The sequence below is a fragment of the Silene latifolia genome, chromosome 11 (genome assembly GCF_048544455.1).
Source record: "Silene latifolia isolate original U9 population chromosome 11, ASM4854445v1, whole genome shotgun sequence".
In the NCBI taxonomy this organism is placed as follows: Eukaryota; Viridiplantae; Streptophyta; class Magnoliopsida; order Caryophyllales; family Caryophyllaceae; genus Silene; species Silene latifolia.
Genome location: NC_133536.1, coordinates 194,715,391 through 194,728,527, shown reverse-complemented (window position 1 = coordinate 194,728,527; position 13,137 = coordinate 194,715,391). Strand labels below are relative to the sequence as shown.

The 13,137-nt window shown below is 39.2% G+C and overlaps 1 protein-coding gene and 1 non-coding gene across 2 annotated transcripts; one reads left to right on the top strand and one right to left on the bottom strand.

The window, feature by feature from the left end:
* Positions 1–1,229: 1,229 nt before the first annotated feature.
* LOC141616628 (small nucleolar RNA R71) lies at positions 1,230–1,336 on the bottom strand. Its single transcript, XR_012530962.1, has one exon. It is a non-coding gene; the product is annotated as a small nucleolar RNA R71 (small nucleolar RNA).
* An 865-nt stretch (positions 1,337–2,201) lies between these two features.
* Positions 2,202–2,960, top strand: LOC141614552 (uncharacterized). Its single transcript, XM_074433297.1, has one exon. It carries the CDS (start codon positions 2,202–2,204, stop codon positions 2,958–2,960), a length of 759 nt encoding a protein of 252 aa, XP_074289398.1.
* Positions 2,961–13,137: the final 10,177 nt, after the last annotated feature.

Here is a 13,137-nt window from a genome sequence, read left to right as displayed (position 1 = left end):
GTACCTTTAGTTATCGGTTTGAAATCGACCCTTGGGAGAGGGAGTGGGATGACCGGGGACTATCGCGAGCCTAATGACTTGAGTCTTGGTGAGAGGTGAGCGGAAATAGGCCAATTTCGGTGAACCTTAACCTTAGAGTTGAAATTTTGATCCATGAACCCGGAAGGGAGTTGGATTAATAGTACTAGTGTCCTATTGTGAACCCGGGAGGGAGACAATAGGCGACCTAGAGGCGTTCCTCCCGATATCTACCCTTTGACAGCTAATTAACAAAATTAAATATTGAATCACGAGTGTTGGTGGTTGAAGTCACGCCCTAGGCCTCTCATCTATTGATTAAAACCATGTTCAATCACTTGTCTCTTGATCTTAGTATTTACTTAGTTTATTTACTACTGTTCTTTAGCTTAGTTGTTAGATAATACCTAAAACGTGCTCTTATTAAACTTAGCTAGACTATTGAACGGAACAATTAGTAGTCTCATTTGGTCCTTGTGTTCAACCCTTACTAGTGCAACTATACGTGCACTTGCGAGGTTAAGACTTATACCATAAATTTTTTGGCGGCGTTGCCGGGGAGAAAAGGCTAAATATTAATTGCTTTAGTTCATGTTTAGACTAAGTCCTTGTGTTACTAATCTTTTATTTTAAGCATGTAGGTATTTTGCTTGAGTAGGCGGCAAAGACGAGGTCAACCAACTTACCCAATTGATCTCAAAATTGAAGCTACGGGAAGGAGAGTAAATTCTCTAAGAAGAAGAGGTTTATTAGAAACACCATCGGTAGAAGTAATCGATCAACAAGAAACTTTTGAAATATTTGAAAAGCCATTTGGAGAATTAGAAGAAACTAACATCATGGGTGAACCGGTTCCGATAAGAGAGACTATGGCTCCTAAGCACATAGTAAATCCAAGCATCCAACGACCAAGAATTCAAACCAATAATTTTGAGATAAAAAATGCCTTGCTCAACCTAGTCCAAGACAATCAATTTGGAGGAGGTCCTTTGGAGAACCCTAATGACCACCTCAACGAGTTCCTTGAGAATTGTGATATTTACAAGATGAATGAGGTCTCCGATGATGCGGTACACCTTAGGTTGTTCCCCCGTTCACTTAGGGGATTGGACAAGGATTGGCTTAAGAATTGTGACGCGGATTCCTTCAAAACATGGGACGAGCTATCTTCGGCATTTTTGAACAAGTATTTCCCACCGTCAAGAACGACGAAGGTTAAAAGTGAATTACAAAGTTTCACTCAAGAAGAGGATGAAACCTTATATGAAGCATGGGAAAGGTATAAGAGGCTACAAAGGCTATGCCCTCATCATGGCATATCCGAAGCCGAATTGATGAACAACTTCTATAAGGGATTGACTCAAGACCTTAGACTATCACTTGATGCGGGATTGAGAAAAGGTGCTTTGGATATTTTGGGGCATAAAGCGGCCAAGGAATCAATTAAGGAGATGGCATCGAGAACCATGGATTGGGGAAGTGATAGGCAAGTGAGAAAGGGCAAGAACAAGGACCCTAGTGCATTGTTGAATGTTGAGGTTAAAGGAATGCTATATGAATTAACTCAACAAGCGGCTTTGTTGAATTCCAAGCCTTCAAGCTCCGACATGAGACAAATCTTGTCATGTGAACTATGTGGGGAACAAGGCCATACTCCAATCGGGTGCCCTTTGATTACACCTATCCAAGAAGAATTCTATGAGCAAGTCAATGGGGTTTGGGAATCTATAAGTGCAAGGCAAGGGTTCAACAACAACAACAACCAATTTGTCAATGGAAAAAGAGGTCACCCTCTCTTGTCTTATGCCTCACAAAACATTCAAAATCCAACCACTTTCTCACCACAACAACAAAGGTTCAATCAAAACCCACAATTCCAAAGACAAATTCCACCCGGTTTTTAAGGAAGACAATTTATCACTCAAAATCAACAACCATTTGGAGGTTTTAAGGGACAAAATTTCAACCAACCTCAAAACCAAAACTTTCAAAACCAAAACTTCCAAGCCCAACAAAAGCCTTCTTGGGAACAAGCCTTTGAGCAATTGGTGATTGTCAACCAAAAATCCGACTCCAAACTTGACAATTACATTGCTTCACAAGGTCGGGTCAATGATGAGATAAGAGCATCTCAATAGGCCACGAAAACTCATGTTGCCCAAATTTCACAACAATTGAGCCAAATGGCTCAAAATCAGGGTAAGTTTCCGGGTAACACGGTTAACCTAAGGGAGATGAATGTGGTATTATTGAGAAGTGGGAGGCAATTGGAGGAGGTTGATAAATCTCCAAAGTGGAAGAGAAAAAGGGTATCTAGTGAAGCAATTAAAGAGCATCCGGTTGAGGTTGAAGTTGAAGGTAAAGTTGAGGTGGATAAGTCAACGGAAGTTGAGATGGTTGACCTACCAAAGGAAGATGAACTAATCCAAACAAAAGTCAAAGAATCTACTCCGCTCCCAAAGGAGTATGTTGCACCAATACCCTTTCCACAAAGGCTTGCAAGGCCTAGACTCGAGAAAAAGTATGAAAAGTTTGTCGAGATCTTGAAAGGAATGAATGTCACAATTCCTTTCCTTGATATGATTACCGAAATTCCATCATATGGAAAGTTCCTTAAGGATCTTGTCACTTTGAAGAAAAAAAAGAGGGGGGGGGTTGTGCAAACAATTAACCTCTCCAAGGAATGTAGTGCTATTAAGCTAGAAGATCCGGGTAGCTTCTCAATTCCATGTTCTATTCAAGGAGTGGCTATAAAAAGGGCATTGTGTGACTTGGGGGCTAGTGTGAGCCTCATGCCACTTTCAATCTTCAAAAAACTTGATTTGGGGGATTTGAAGCCAACAAGAGTTTCACTTCAACTAGTTGATCGATCGGTTAAATTCCCCATTAGTGTTATTGAAGATGTGCCCTTTTGTTGTTGGGAAGCTAATTATACCATGTGATTTCTTTGTCATGGATATGCCCGAGGATAACCATGTGCCTATTATCTTGGGGCGTCCTTGTCTAGCAACCGGAGGAGTATTGATTGATGTGAAGAGTGGCAAGCTATCTTTGCAAGTGGGTGAAGATAAGATGGAGTTTGAACTCACCAAGTCAATGAAAGCTCCATTTTTGGGTGACAGTTGTTGCATTGTAGACATACTAGAAAATCCCGTAGAGCATGACCCAAAAGCTTCCTCCATGGATCCTTTGGAAACTTGTCTTGTCAATGGGCATGGAGTTGATGATAAAACACTACGCCAAATAAGACCTTCAATAACGGTCAAATAATGCAATTACCGTTATTAAATAGAAACACGGAACCGGTATTACAACGACTGTTGTTAAATATATACCACGGTTGTATATAAACACGCGACCATTATATAACATCAATAACGGATCTATAACACCGTTATCACAACTCAAGAACCGTTATAAAACTGTTGTTAAATATGTTTATGGCAACGGGTATACTTTTAAGAAACCGTTATTAAATATTAACGGTTTCAAACCCGTTGTCATAGTTTACTCTTGACAACGGTTTAGTGGTTCAAAAACCGTTGTTAAATATTATATATGATAACGGTTCATTTCGTTATCTTATTTAATTAAATGTCAAAATTTAACAACGGTTTTATTGCGTGCTAAACCGTTGTTATATTTGTCAGTTGATGAATCTTTTGACAATGGTTCTTCTTAAATAAACCGTTTTTAACATTTTGAACTCGATAACGGTTATTGTTCGTTATCTTTTATTTTTGCCGGTTTGAATGGGAGGGAAAAGATGTCAACGGTTATTTATCTAAATAAAACCGTTGTCAAATAATTGTTTGCAACGGGTTGTTTTTAACCGTTATCGTTTTTAAATTTTTTTTTTTTTAAAAAATGATTTTAGCTTGTTGGAGCAGCTGCTCAAATGTTATTTTTTCAGCAGCGTTTGTAGCAGCTGTTGGAATGCTATTTTTCAGCTGCTGCTAAAAATAGCATTCCAGCAGCTGTGCAATGCAAAAATTCAATCCTGCATCAGAATATTACACCCCATGATCAATTAAACCTAGTTTCAAAACAGTACAAACAGGATGATCAAAAGCCATAAAACACAACTTCCTCGAAAAAACAAAAGAAGGCAATACACAATGGCTCTACACACACACACACACACACACACACACACACACACACACACACACACACACACACACACACACACACACACGCACGCGCGCGTACATAAAGCATGAGCAAACTATTGATACTCCGCTAATCAAACAACATAACTGGCCCACATATTTCTCATCTGATTGATGTTTTCTAGCGAATATTCTGGGGCTTTGTTGAGTATTAGTGGAAATTACAATTCAAAATATATATAATTAAAATAGATATAATACATGGAAGTATACAGAATTGAACTCAATTTACGTTTGAAATAGTTTTTAAATCACACTAACCCATATCGGAATGGTAGAAAGTTTTCCGTCGATAACCTTCCACATGGATTGACAAATGTAAAAGGCGCATTGTTTGGCGTCTGGTGCTTTAGGAGACTATTATATAAATCACACACAAATCAGCTGAATTAGATAATCAACCACTCGCATAAACATTAATTAAATGATACGAGTAATTATTAAGAATACACTTACTATTGACGTGATAAAGTGGGATCAGTGTTACTTTCATATTTCCCATGTGGACATAATCTTTTTTTTGCTTCAAAAACACTAATTCATAAATATACACACATTCCATTTTTATTTGCATATATATGGCTCAAGTCATACAATAATAAATGACATTATTAAAGGTTGTAAACTTACTCAGTTATCATCCTTACACAACTGTCAGAGGGTTTGCCTTCGCGAGAGTCAATCCAGTACACTGTTTTTTTTTTTCTACTTAGATTGCCACTAGCACCCAATGCTTCCTATTCATTTTGGGACATTGAACTGTTAGTTCATTTACACGCATTTAAGCATGTTAATAATAAATTTATAGATCCGTGATTCATTACAATAATCACGTACTATACATACATATTCTCATTGTAGGGGGCAAGCCATAGTTTTTTGGACGACATCAACCGACGAACGATACTATTGATTTGTTCTTCGTATGAAATTATGTGCACAGAGAACGCCTTAGGACTCAAGAATCCGTAGGCGTGAATTGGGACCTTCCACTCAGCGAACTGATTATTGAGGTACCTATTACGCCACATGTAACGAAGATTGTTATTGGACGGACTGACTTGGAGCTTAATTTTTGGTTACTTGTCGTTAGGAGCACCTAGACCAAAACAATATTTATATCTCCACAAACAACTCTACTATTAGTAAAGAGGTAAGTAAAGGTCGGATCCCAAGGGACGGGTATTGATGTAGGATTTTCGATTGCAAGTAGCGGTGTCTAGGGATGTCACGATTTGGGTTAAGATAAGAAGATCACTAAACTAAATAGCAATTAAAGTAAACAAGCAAGATTATTAAAATTAGATGTAAACAATTGATTAAAAGCACTAGGGTGTCATGGGTTCATAGGGGATACATGAGAATTGATCATACAAACATATTCTCAAATTATAAGCAAGCAATTATTATTGTGATAGATCGAGTTGGTTCATATCTTACAATCCTAGGAAGGTTTGGGCCTCGGAGCCAAATCGATTAGATTTCACAACACCTACAAGTCGACTTAATCCTCCCTACTCAACTATATGCATGGTCTAATGAGACTCGAGTTGGTTTATGTCTTACAAGTCTCATTAAAAAGGTAAGTGATGGGTAAAAAATGCAAGGATTTATAGGCTCGCATTTCATCAAACATAACATGTGCATAAGTTGAGATCACAATAAGCAAGCAAATAAATTATGAAGACATATTAAATTAAGCATGAATCATCCCCCATGTTGGTTTCCCCTAATTACCCATTAACCCTAGTTAAGGAAACTACTCACTCATTTTCAAGTTTAACATTTTAACAAGGTTGTCAATCATATTAACAAAGCAAAACATGATGAATAAATGAAGATGATTGACAATAATTAAAAAGGGATTAAGAGAATTATACCTAATAATGATTTCAAAATAAAACAAAGAATAATAGAAGTACTTGATGAATGATTGGAAGGTTGTCAATCTCCCAATAATAACCCAAATATTCTTTAATTACCCAAAATAAAAGATGAACAAAAGAGAAATTAAGGAAATGAGATTTGTATTAAGACTTGATAAGAAGTTGGTTACAAGATTAAGAAGAGATTAGAATGATACAAACTATACTAAAGATTGATAAGAAGAACATGATTAATCTAATTAGACTAATGGAGTATTTATAGTGGGGATTAGGTACACAAATTAGGGTTACTAAGGGCTTAAATGACGATTAAGTCCTTGAGGAATCGCTCCTCTCAGAAAAGATGCGGGTCTCCTTTTAGTCGGTCTTTCAAAAATATGCGCATCTTTCATGGAGCAAGAAGAGGACGTGTGGGTCTGTAACACAATCCGAGCGTCCAAGGGTCGGGACGAGCGAATTCTTAGGTGGCTGGACGAGCGGATTGCTGGCTTGGACGAGTGTCTTGGGAGGCTTCTGGACGGGCGTCCCTATGGTAAAGACGCTCGGATTCTTGCACTCTTGGACGGGCGTCCTGCCTGTTTGGACGAGCGGATCTCGTCCCAGCCTTCCTTTTCTTCTTTTCTTCTTCTCTTCTTCCAATAATCCTCCGGGATTTTGTCGGGGATGCAAGGATCTTCTTCATCATTGTCCATCTACTACAATATGTACAAAGGCCTTCTAGTCTTGTCTTCTCTTTGATGCTTGGTCATTAGATTCGATCAATTTAGCTCTATTTTGCCATGAAAATGCAAGGTTTGCACTCCTCTCCTACCAAGAAAACAAAACCTCAAAGAATATGCAAAACAAAGGACTAAAGATAGTAAATGACCCAAATATGCACTAAAAAGCATAGGAACGAGGCTAATTCGGGGACTAAATATGCTCAAATATTGGTCACATCAAATATCGCCAAACCGAACCTTTGCTCGTCCCGAGTAAAGAGGTGATAAAAACTAGGACCCTTATTTAAACTATTCTACTAATATAGCCGACATGAGACAATTAGCGGGCCTCACTCCGCCCCTTCAACTCACAATAAGACAACCATGAGGTAGGATGCCTTCTTGCAAGGCAAGGTGGGTCTTGCCAAAATGGCGACACATCCAAACATTAAAGCACACAAAATCAAGTAATGGATGTATCTACAAAAGAATAGCCACTTTCCTTATCTAAGTGGCGGAAATTATCTACAAGGGAAGTAATTCAAGGGTACACATTCCTTCATAGATGCAATTTCTTCAAACTACTAAGCCTAAAAGGATACCAATAAATCACCTCCAAGTTGTGTCAAGCTAGGGTACTTTTGTCCTCAATCGTTTAGTGCTTTTGTCAAGAGTAGACTCCCTATGGTGTTAGAAACACTGGAGAATCGCGAAATTCCCCCTCTTGCCTAGACAAGAAGAAGGGTCGTCCTCTCTCTACCATGCATAAAAATGGATACGATGGATAAAGGGATCGATAGTATTTGAGTTTCATTTGGGAGTTTGCTTTTGTTGTTTTTGTTTTTCCCCCCAATTTCTTGTGGCATATAACATTTGAGAACAATTTCTTTTTGCCATTTCTTTTGATTTTTGGCATTTCAATACTTGACAACTTTCAACTTTTTGCATTTTCTTTTGAACATTTTCAAAGTCACCCCAATTTGTAACGAGGGTGCCTTATATTTGAAGCATAGGAGTTTTCATTTTTGTTACTCCTCTTTTCTTTTTGATGTAATTTGCAAACTTTTTCTTTTCTTTTATTTTCTTGAACTCAAATTTTTGAACAATTTTTGTGCCCATTCCCTTTTTGATGACAAAATTGTGGTAGAACATGGATGATGGATGGTTGCATGGATTCAAGGGTCACCTTGAAATAAACGGTAGCCAAGGAGTTATCACACCACAAGGTACTCTTGACTAGGCCTTAATCCTTGAGTCAAAGGATACTAACATGACACATCCTAGGGTGTTTTACAAGTATTCTAACAAGCAAAGTCTTAAGAAGAAAAAAACATCTATAAGGGCCTATATACACTTGTCAAGCTTCCCAAGTAGACGGTTTCACAAAATTTTTCTAACATGCAAACTACATGCCATGATGCAACTAACATTTATACATCCTAATGCATATGCTTCTACCAACTAGTATGCCAAATAATCTAAATGCAATCCTAAATTCACATTATTTTTACCACATCAATCAAAATAAAGCCACATAGTCATTAACATAAAGAGGAAAAAGGAGATGAGAAAGATCATACCATGCGGTCTTCAATATCCTCATATCTCGGATGTGGGGTAGTCAATCAATGTGAACAAGAATGAACAAGCACAATATATACAAAACAATATATACAAGTCTACTCTAAAAAGGAAATGAACATGTTTTTGATTTTTTTCAATTTTTCAATTTTTTTGGATTTTTCGAAATTTTGGATTTTTTTTTTTGGATTTTGAATAAAAGTCAAGTTAGAATTTCCCATCCCCACACTAGTATGGGCATTGTCCTCAATGGCCAATACGATAGGAAATTATGCAAGTATGATGCATGATTTCTAAACTAAATGCAAACTATACTAAGTTACACTACATGATGCATGTGTTTTTGTTATGGCGGAGAGCATAATTTAAATTAGCTCCCGATGCATATGCATGGACTTCCCCAAACCAAAATAGACATTATTTCTAACGTCTTGAATTTCGGGGTAGTTCATGCACATGGAATGCAATGCATGAGACTACAAATTGTCATTTTGGATTTTACAAGTGGGAACAATAAAAATGAACACCTTAATGAAGCCAAGGTGTTAGTCCTCCAATGTTTCTAGGACTTCTCAAACATAAGACAAATATGGTACAAATTATCAAAACATCAAATTCTTTTCATGAAAATTAAAAATAGAGAGAGGATAAGGAAACTTCACTTAAGCTTTGATGGGTGCCTCATGCCCGCTCCATCTAGCTATGAAGAGATCTCTAGAGATCGCCATTATCTCCATCTAGGTCACTATCCCAAACTTCTTTGGATGCATCACTCGCATTGAAGTCCATGAACTCATCTTCCTCACTATTGAGCTCCACCGTATCTCCACCACAAGATTTATCGCTCCCTTCGCCTTCTTGCCTATTTGCTCCTTCATTTGCTCTTTCCGAGTTTGGGAAGAGAATGTCCATTTGGGCCCAAGAGGGAAACATTCCCTCCTCGCTAACCTTCCCTTGTTGAACCAAATTGTGGAATTGTGGATATAGAGCATAGTAGCTATCCACGGCGGCTTCATATTGACGGAAATGCATGTCTTGGAGAATCCCCGTCATAAAATCATCTCGGGGAAGAATGAAGGGGTTAGGGTGATTGTTTGGTTGGTATTGAAAAGGGTAGGGAGGTATCTTGATCTTTTCATTTTGTTGTTGTGGCTCTTGTTATTGTTGGGGGTTTGGTGGCGGTGGTGCTTGATTTGCTTGGTTCGGGTTTGCAGGGATGAGGTACGACGGGATTGGGGATAGGGGACCCCTCCTTGGTGAAATTCTCGGTAAACCGATCATTGGCAAGTACTTAGGGTTACTTCCCTTTGTTATCCATTTGATCCTCTTTTCAACACCTTCATGTGTTATCCAATGATGTTGCACAAGAAATAGTTCCTCATTGATCCTTATATTCCCGGAGAGTGGAGTGTACTCATTGTTTTCACTGAACCTTGGATTGAAGTGCTTCGCGAGCCTTGTAATGAGTCCTACATTGACGATATGCTTCATTCGTCATCCCCATTTATAAACTTAGCCCACTTCTCAAGCAGTACAAGAGGTGCATTAAAATGATATCCACCTCGTCCTTGGATTTCAAGATATGACTCCATGAATACAAGATCGAGCTCATTCACAATTGTCGGGTCTCAGCGTGCAAGAATAGTTCCGGATAATAATCGGTAAGTGAGCCTTAGAATAGGGTTTTGGATGTGGAATGTCAAGCATTCCTTGATATACAAAAAGTCGACCGGTCATGGCTCTCCACAATGGTGCCACACTATACTTCTTAGGTCTTGATGTTCGGGTAGGCGAAATATCCAAACCGAGTACATTTGAAAACTCAACAAGAGTCATCATCCTTGTCACATTCTCCAATCTAAACTCTATGTAAATTGTTTTGTTCAAAGTTGTGATCTTTAAGAAACTTAAGAACTCAAGAACAAGAGGTCGGTTGGTTTGCTCATGTAAGTGGAACAAGGTAGAAAGACCAAACAACTAAAAAAGGGCTTCCGTTTGATGGTATATTCCAAGCTTTCTTAATGTTTTATGGCATAGAAATTTGGTAGGATGAATATTCTTACCAAGTAGTCGGTGAAAGACAAGCCTTTAAACATCGTTCACAAATTCAATGTTAGAAAAATCGTCAAGCTTGGTGAGATCCACAATCTCTTCATGTTCCCTCCTTAGAGTGTTGATGTGAGAAGTAGATGAGTTTCCTCTCACTCTTGGCCTTCTTCTTTCCCTAAATGAAGATCCTCTTGGTCCCATTCTTTGATTGTAGAGTTGGATTTTTTGATTTGTTGAAGTATGGAGATGCTCTTTCGGGATTAGATCTTTGCTTTTGAATCTTTCGAAACACTATAAATTGGGTTTTTGTTTTTGTTTTTGTGGAGTGAATGAGTGCTTGGGATATGTTTTGGAGTCATAAGAGAGGAGGTTTATAATATAAGTGGAAGGAAGGTTGAGGTGTCACAAATTGTGTGGTGGGGGAGAAATAAAATCGCGAAAACCGAAAATAAAGGTCGAAGGGAGACGGGCGGATTCGACCTTGGGACGCTCGGATTACTTCGTGTTGGGACGAGCGGATTCTTGGGAAGACGCTCGGATTCTCTTACAGCGAGTTTTTCCAAAATTTGAAACAGCCAGGACGAGCGGATCGAATTCGGGACGAGCGTCTTTGCTGAAGTTGGACGAGCGTATTGTCTAAGAGACGCTCGGATTTTGTTACAGGGAAAAATCCCAAAATCTTGCAGCAAAAAGACGTGCGGATCGTTGACGCGACGGGCGTCTGGAGAAAGACGAGCGGATTGGCTCTAGAGACGCTCAGATTCCGGATCAGGATAAAATATCTGCTTGTCAGCTCTTTTTGGACGAGCGGATTCTCTGTTGGCCGCTCGGATTCTTGGTTGGACGGTCGTCTTTACCTCGGGATGAGCGGATTTCCCTCGCTTTTCCTTTACTTCGATAAAAAGCTTCCCCATACTTGAAAACTAGTTCCTTCATCCATAAAAAAGATTAGTGACCCTCCCTCACTTACTCTCATAGAAAGAATCATGTTTATGATAAAAGGATGCAATAAAGTAAAGAATACAAGTTAGAAGGGTTAGTATATTTACAAGTGGTGGTTTAAGGAGGACTCCACTAAACTCTCCCTTTGATGATTTCTTCAAGGATGAGGAGGATCGAGGTAGGTGACCTCGACCTCTCCAATAAATGCTCCCTCATAATATGGCTTCAATCTTTGGCCATTGACCTTGAATTTGCTTCCATCTTCCGCTTTGATCTCAAAGTCTCCATACTTGCCTACCTCGGTGATTACATAAGGACCCATCCATCTAGAGTTCAATTTCCCGGGAAAGAGTCGATATCGGGAATTGAATAGAAGGACTTTATCTCTTTTGTGCAAGGCTTTTTGCTTGATTCTCTTATCATGGAGCAACTTTATCCTTTCCTTGTATATCTTGGCATTCTCATAAGATTGTAGTCGGAATTCTCCCAACTCTTGAATTTGTATCATCCTCCTTTGACCATTTAATTTGAGGTCAAGGTTGAGAGCTTTGATTGCCCAAAAAGCTTTGTACTCTAACTCGATTGGCAAGTGGCATGCCTTCCCATAGATAAGTTTGTAAGGAGAGGCTCCTATGGGGGTCTTATAGGCCGTCCTATAAGCCCAAAGAGCGTCATCAAGCTTCATGCTCCAATCTTTACGAGTCTTGTTTACAACTTTCTCAAGAATTTGCTTGATCTCTTTATTTGAAACTTCAACTTGACCGCTTGTTTGAGGATGGTATCCTAAGCCGGTTATATGTTGACCACCATATTTGGTCAAAAGGGATGCGAGCTTCTTTTCGTGAAAATGCGTTCCTCCATCACTTATGATTGCTCTAGGGACTCCGAATCTTGGGAAGATTATCTTCTTGAAGAGCTTAGTGACCGTTTTTGCATCATCGGTTGGGGTGGCAATTGCCTCCACCTACTTTGAGACGTAGTCTACGGCCACAAGGATATATTTGTTTCCCTTGGATGTCACGAACGGCCCTTGGTAGTCGATCCCCCAAACGTCGAAGATCTCCACCTACAATATGCCCCTTTGAGGCATTTCATTTCTCCAAGAGATATTCCCCGTCCTTTGCCAAGCATCACAATGAAGGATGAATTCCATTGTATCTTGGAACATCGTAGGCCAATAGAAGCCCGATTGAAGAATTTTTGCAATGGTTCTCCTTGCTCCATGGTGTCCACCGTAAGGTGATGAGTGGCATCCTTCCAAGACTCCTTGAATTTCCCATTGAGGGATGCACCTCCGGTAGAGCCCATCACTACACTCTTTGTAAAGATTTGGGTCATCCCAAAAGTACCTCTTTACTTCGAATAAGAACCTCTTCCTTTGGTTGAAATTCAAATTTAGAGGGAGTACTCTTCCAACAATATAGTTGGCATAATCGGCAAACCATGGGGTGATGTGCCTTTCAAGTTGTGTTTGAATAGCCATCAAGAAATCATCGGGGAAAGAGTCATTGATCGGTGTTTCTCCTTCTTCATCGTGAAACCGGATCCTTGACAAGTGATCCGCCACTACGTTCTCGGCTCCTTTCTTGTCTCTTATTTCCAAGTCGAATTCTTGAAGAATCAAAATCCATCTTAACAACCTTGGTTTTGCCTCTTTCTTTATCAAGAGATGTCGGAGAGCACGGTGATCCGAAAAGACAATCACTTTGGATCCAAGTAAGTAGGAACGGAATTTGTCCAAAGCATAGACAATGGCAAGAAGCTCTTTCTCGGTGGTATCATAGTTCA

Bases quoted from the DNA above. Each gene is read 5' to 3' on its own strand.
- LOC141614552 (XM_074433297.1), top strand. From the start codon at position 2,202: ATGGCTCAAAATCAGGGTAAGTTTCCGGGTAACACGGTTAACCTAAGG.